General features: G+C 36.8%; 1 protein-coding gene across 2 annotated transcripts; it reads left to right on the plus strand.

Annotated features, from left to right (window-relative positions):
* Positions 1-212: 212 nt before the first annotated feature.
* LOC127802643 (bZIP transcription factor 29) lies at positions 213-4377 on the plus strand. Of its 2 annotated transcripts, XM_052338576.1 has the most exons (4): positions 214-1928; positions 2008-2140; positions 2226-2310; positions 3789-4377. In XM_052338576.1, the coding sequence occupies exons 1-4, from the start codon at positions 631-633 to the stop codon at positions 3974-3976; spliced, it is 1704 nt and encodes a 567-aa protein (XP_052194536.1). In that variant the 5' UTR covers positions 214-630; the 3' UTR covers positions 3977-4377. The 2 variants fall into 2 exon arrangements, with proteins under 2 accessions (XP_052194537.1, XP_052194536.1); XM_052338577.1 differs by lacking the exon at positions 2226-2310 and having other exon boundaries at positions 213-1928; positions 3789-3952.
* The last annotated feature ends 2092 nt before the right edge of the window (positions 4378-6469 follow it).

The following is a 6469-nucleotide window of genomic DNA, read 5'->3' on the forward strand; positions in this document are numbered from 1 at the left end:
TTTATTATTATATTTAAAATTTTACTTAAAATAAATTACCACTCAAGAAAGGATGATTTTAAAAAAAAAATTATTTATACTTATATAACACGCAAGGTGAATGCTCAAAATTACACTCATCGCGTGCACAGGTGATTGCTCCCTCATTAAATGCACGCCGATCGATGGTAATAGTGGCCATGAAATTCGGGTGGCAGTGTCCTTCGCAGGGAGAGAAAGGGGTGGGGGTGGGGTGGGGGTTCGGGGGGGCTCCGGCTGTGGTTTTGCCATTAGCACGGCTTCTCTCTTGGATGTACGTCGGCGCCGGAAGACGTCGGCCGTCGTTTGGTCGGAAAGCGGCTGCACCTAGCTGCCGCCGGTTTGTTTCTAACATCACCTGTTGTGCTCAAATTTTTCCCGATTGTGCCATCATTTGCCAAATTCTAGGGTTTACTTAAAATATTCAAGTGCAAGTGTTTTCGAGCGTTTAATTTGAGCTTTTACTTCTGATTACGGCAAATGAGGTTGGATTGGGGTTGTCGAGCTTTGCGTGCTGTTTAGGCTGTTGTGAACTGGTTAATTGTTTAGGGTTCTTGCAAGGATATAAGGTAAATCATATAAGTTATCCGATATTGATTGGTTTGAAACGAAATGGGCGACACTGAGAAGGCTAGTAATGCCGACATGACTCGAAGGCTACAATCTTGTTTTGGAACTTGTTCCTCTGTAGTCCCATTACAGCGAGAATCTATTTCCGTAAATCAACTCAATATGCCTCAGTTCAATTCTTCACAAATTAGTACTCCAATGAGACAGTTTTCCCCGAATAGTTTCACTGTCGATCATGGCAATAAAAGAATTGTTGGCATTCCACCGTCCCACCCGCAAATCCCTCCCATTTCACCTTATAGCCAAATCCCAGTAACTCAGCAAGTTGCAAACCAACACCTGGCTTCGCATAATTTGAGCTCTGGACCAACTCATTTGCAATCTTTATCGCAGCCCTCAGTTTTCTTGCTTGATTGCTTACCTCCTCCACTAAGCCCATCTCCTTCAAATTCTGGACCAGTAGCATCAACTGATGTGTTGATGGAGTATAGAGATGCCAATTCACATGGTTCTCTATTGTCACCCTCACCTCTTGGAAAGAGTTCTAACTCTTCAAGAACAAGGGCCAGTCGTCCTCCTCGTAAAGCTCACAGGCGCTCCATGAGTGATATTCCATTTGGATTTTCCTGTATAATTATGCCGTCTTCACCTCCCCTCACCATAAGTGGTGATGATGGTGCTTTAGAGCAGCTTGTGTCTGGTAGAGACAATGTGGGTGGGAAGCCAATCCAGTCAGTTAAACGGGAGATGAGCCAGGAGAAGGGTGGTTGGACTAATGTTGAAGAGATAGGTGAGAGAAAAACGGAAGGAGAATTCATGGATGACTTATTTTGTACTTATATGAATCTGGACAAGTTTGATACATGGAACTCTCGTGGTATAGATGACAAGCAGTCTAATGAGAATCATCAGGATTTGGATAGCAGAGCCAGTGGAACAAAGATGAATGGAGATGAAAACAGTGATAATGAAGCAACAAGCAGTGTAAATGAAAGTGGCAATGGCTTGCAGAAGCCTGGTGTCAGCCCTTCGCCTGATAAGAGAGAAGGGATCAAAAGGAATGCACGGGGAGATATTGCTCCAACCACCCAACACTATAGAAGTGTTTCTATGGATAGTTTTATGGGGAAGATAAACTTAGGTGATGAATCCCCAAAACTGCCACCTTCAGCTGGACCCCGCCCTCAACAATTATCTGTGATTAATTCAGTGAATGAGAATTCTAATTCCTTTAGCTTGGAATTTAGGAATCGTGAGTTTAATGGGGCAGAACTCGAGAAAATTATGGCAAATGACAAACTTGCTGGGGTTGCATCAACAGACCCTAAGCGAGCCAAAAGGTATTATATTTTTTAATTTCCTCCCCTTAACTGTATTTGAACATATGCATTTTACTAATTGGTTGATTATATTATATAGGATCCTAGCAAATCGTCAATCTGCTGCTCGCTCCAAAGAACGGAAGATGCTCTATATGTCAGAATTGGAGCACAAGGTTCAAACATTACAGACAGAAGCGACCACATTGTCTGCCGAGCTTACACATTTACAGGTAAGAGGATGGAGGGCTTTGAGTATTTTTATTCCAATTTGTTTGTTTTTAAGGTCTTAGTGGTTTGCTTCCTATTTTTGCTTAGAGAGATTATGCTGAATTTAAAAGCCAGAACAATGAGTTGAAGTTTCGTTTACAAGCCATGGAACAACAGGCACAACTCCGAGATGGTATGAAACTGTTTCATAAATGGTATATGATTTGTCTATTTTACTGCTTTTGGTATGTGCAAAATGGATTCAAGTTATGGTTTTGTGAGCTACAAGGAGAACTGCAAAAAGTTTTATGTTTTGACTCATGAGTGATTCGACATAACACACACGCATATATATACTCCTTGATTGATGTATTTTACCAGCCTATGTCACAGACTGTTGTTTTTGGTTTTCCAGTGACCACAAAACAACTATGCACATTTAACGAATTATGACTAAGAAAGCAAGATAGATGGATGTCTCTGGTAGGTAGGTTGATTCTATCCTAGATTAGTTTGGCCTAAGAAGAGAAGTCATGTCCTTAAAGGGTTAGTTACTGGGCATCTTCTGTTATGACAGTTTAGTTCTCAGTTTAATTCAGTTTTTTTCAGGCAGCAGTTTAGTTTTCATTTTTTTATGGTGGTTCATTTTTAGTTTCAGTTTTTTATGTCAGTTTCACTTTCCTATGTAATCTCCATGTGCAGCTATAAACATGAAAGTAGTATTAGATATGTGGTTATTTAGTTTTAGTTTTTGAATTCAGTCTACTTAAAAAGGAGGGGAAGGTAATGAAAGTATTAAGCAGAAATTCCTTCAAGGTTGAGTTCCTTAAACTTAGAGATCGAAGAGTTCTCTCCAATGTGTTCTTGTTTGCAGATATCTATAAAGAGAATAAGTAGGTCGTAAGGGTAGGAGAACACATAAAAAATGATATTTTGATTAATCTGTTCCTAGAAGTTCAAGTACATCACCCTGTAACTTGATCACAGATTTGAGACCGTAACATGTTCATATTCTGTTTTTTGGGTTTCCCATTGAGTACAAAACAACTATGTACATTTAATGATTTCTGGCTAACAAAGCAGGATAAATGGGCGTCTCTAATATGCTTTACCATGGTGTTGCAATTTGGCAGTTTGTATGTGCATTGGAGTTGACTTAAGGACAATCTAAAGATACAGTTTACTAAAACCATAATAATATTTCGAAATAATAAGTTTTTCTACCTTGACCTTGAGATATTTGTTTTTATCCAGTATCAGTTTCATATTCAATTTTCTGTGTCACCTATTGCAATTGGAAGAGAGAAAATTATTATTATTATTATTTTTTTTTTTTTTTTGGGGGGGGGGGGGGGGGGGGGTGATTGTCATGTATCATCTGTATGCAAGAAAGTGTCTTTCTCTGTCTCCATCTTTCTTTTGGAGTGATTAGCATTGTGAGTCACAATGTTAATCAATTTTTTCTAGTGGTGGCTGTAACCATAGAAGAACAATGCATCTTTGCTCCTTGGAAATAATATAGTACCCTGTTAAGAGTGTTTGGCATCAAGCAATTTGCACTTGCAAATTTATTATGCTTGAGCTTTTGTTTTTGGAAGAGAAGCTTCAAGCAATGTGCCGCAAATAAAATTCCTCCTTTTTAGCATACATAACTTTTGGTGTCTGTGACAGCTCTTAACAATGCTTTAACTGCGGAGGTTCAAAGGTTGAGGCTTGCTGTTGGAGAGGTCTGCAAGGATGCCGCCAAATGTCAGCAGCTTCCGATTAAAATGCAGATGCTTCACCTACACCAGCAACAGAATGGGAGCAAAAACACAGAAGAGCACTCAAGCCAGCAGGCTGCAGTGACGAGGGTTTGAAAGACATAAATGCCTCTGTAGTCTATTTTGTTGCCCCATGTTCTTTTTAGTCGCAACAAACTACAGCCAGTCCCTTGGTTTATTACTTTTGCATCACCAAGGAAACACAGTAAGTTGTAGCAATACAGATCCCAACTGTTTAGGGGGTGGTTATAGACCAGGTTTGATGTTTAAAGCCTTTTAATGTTGGATTGAAGTTCATGTTTTGGCACATATATTTTCTTGCTTCTGTGGGAGAGTTGAACAAACTTGTCAAGAGAAGGAAACAGTTGGATATATATTTTCCAGCTTCACTTTGTTTCTGTGGAAGTGTTGATTATTGCAGTAGCAGGAGATTGGATTGGGGAGCTAAGATTTATATACGATCGGTTGATGTTCCAAAGCAACAATTTTCAGGATTCTGATTTCATTCTATGGCCACTTGGTATTACACGTAAGTTTTTCTTTTCTTTTTTCACGCACCTTTATATGGGCGCACTATGGGACCGATGGGGGACTGCAATTGTGACATATGGCCCATCGAATGTCAGCTTGGTGTACAGTTAGGATTGCACCATATGGACAATTGGATGTTGGACTCGTGATTTGATTTGGCCAACAGACAGTCAGTATGGCCTGGGCTTGGGCACAGGTCAGGTCGGGGTCTGGACCCAACTCTTTGGGGGCGTGCTTATCACCCTACCTTAAGGAGCCTTCTAGCTAAATTTAGGCCGTAAGATGGAATTTGATCCTTTCACGGGCATTTATGCCTTCAACGATACTTATAGTTGATTCTATGTGCCTCCTTTACCAAAATCTCTTCTCCTTCTCCCTTTTTAAATTAACCTTTACCAAAAGCTCCTCTCCTTCTATAGATTCAACCATGGATGTTTTTTTTTAGAAAATAATCAAAAATAATTTTACAACTCAAAAAGAGTTTAGAACAATTTGAATAAAATAAATTTAATTTTTTAAATAATTATTTCTGTTTAATATAGTGTACAAGAAGTGTCGTGCACAAATATATAAAATTAGTCGAATTGAAAGTCTAAAAAAGTCTAAATACACGTATTAACAAATAAAAATAAGAGAAAAATATATTAAATTTCATTCCTTTCACTTTTATTTGATTCGAAAGTAACATGCTTTGGGAAAAGATTATGGAATGGAAATTATAAACTTTTATCCAATATAGTGTTATTAATTTTGTTTGATAAAAGTAACCAACCACTTATATATTTTAAAAATATTAACGATCTCTCTTATAATTAACAAATTTAAAAAATTAACTATTTTACTTTTATTCTTAATTATCTCATCGTTATTTTTTTTGTTTTTCTTTCTCTCTTACTTTTCTTTTCGTTGTATTCCTAAAGACGATGAACTTCAAAATGTGTTTTTTTAGCGAAAATGGTAAATCATTCACATTTCTCTCTCATTATTTCTCTCTTTGACAATTGGCATCACGACCATCACATCTAATTTTTGTTTGGATTGAACTCGCTAATGGTTGCAATGAGATTTAACAATAAAATATAAGGGCACTACTATGTTGCCCACCGTCAGGCAACATAATAGTTGCCAAAAACATAAAAGGATAAAAAGCTAGCAAAGGGCTTTGAGCAACAATAAATATGGTGATGGTAAGTATATATATCTCAATTGTTAGAGAGCTTATTTTTTTCTCTTTCTCTAACAATCTTAGTTTTACGATTCATTTTGGGAAAAAACCCCAATGATATAGGATTTTCAATCAAAATCCTTTTGAGTGTTTATTTTAAGAAAGGTGTTGGGTTCCTTAGTAACAATGGAGACCTTGTTGTTGCCAACAACATAATTATTTTTTTAGGTTTTAAGAATCTAATCTCAATTACTTTCCTAAAAAGCATCAGCATGACCACGGTTTATTTTCTTATCCCTTTGTAATTGTAGGGGAAAGAAAAGAAGGGGTATTTTGAGAATTTAAAAAAAAAATAATTTCTTAGTGACAAGGGAAAATGTCACATAGTTGACAAAGTTAAAAGAAAAGTTAGTGATGTTTTAAAAAAGACAAAGGTAATTGATGCATTTCACCAAACCTAAGTTAAAAAAAAAGTTAGTGACATTTTAAAAAAGACAACGGTAATTGATGTATTTTCACCAAACCTAAGGGTGCTACTTGAAATTTAGCTAAATATTTTACATTTTATTAACTCATTTCTGTCTTAGATATTTTTGGATGTTTGTGTAACAAGAAGTCGAAACTCTCGTTGCATTCAATTGTTCAGAATTGATATATTGTATGATGTGGGCCCTATTCCCACCCCAACACTCTTTTCTTAGTGTGTGTGTCATCCCATTATGTGCAATACTCTTCTCGTTGGGCTTGTATCGAACAATATAAGATTGTTTGACGTGGATAATAAATTACGTTATCTTCAGTTATTATACACGTTATTAATAATATTTATATTAAACTTTAAGTATGTTACTCGACACGAATAACATAACAATACTTTTTAATTTTTATATATG

The sequence above is a fragment of the Diospyros lotus genome, chromosome 5, assembly GCF_014633365.1.
Source record: "Diospyros lotus cultivar Yz01 chromosome 5, ASM1463336v1, whole genome shotgun sequence".
Taxonomy (NCBI): Eukaryota; Viridiplantae; Streptophyta; class Magnoliopsida; order Ericales; family Ebenaceae; genus Diospyros; species Diospyros lotus.

Bases quoted from the DNA above. Each gene is read 5' to 3' on its own strand.
- LOC127802643 (XM_052338576.1), top strand. From the start codon at position 631: ATGGGCGACACTGAGAAGGCTAGTAATGCCGACATGACTCGAAGGCTA. The intron at 2,141-2,225 runs GTAAGAGGATGG...ATTTTTGCTTAG, and splicing joins CCGAGCTTACACATTTACAG to AGAGATTATGCTGAATTTAA. The intron at 2,311-3,788 runs GTATGAAACTGT...TGTCTGTGACAG, and splicing joins ACAGGCACAACTCCGAGATG to CTCTTAACAATGCTTTAACT.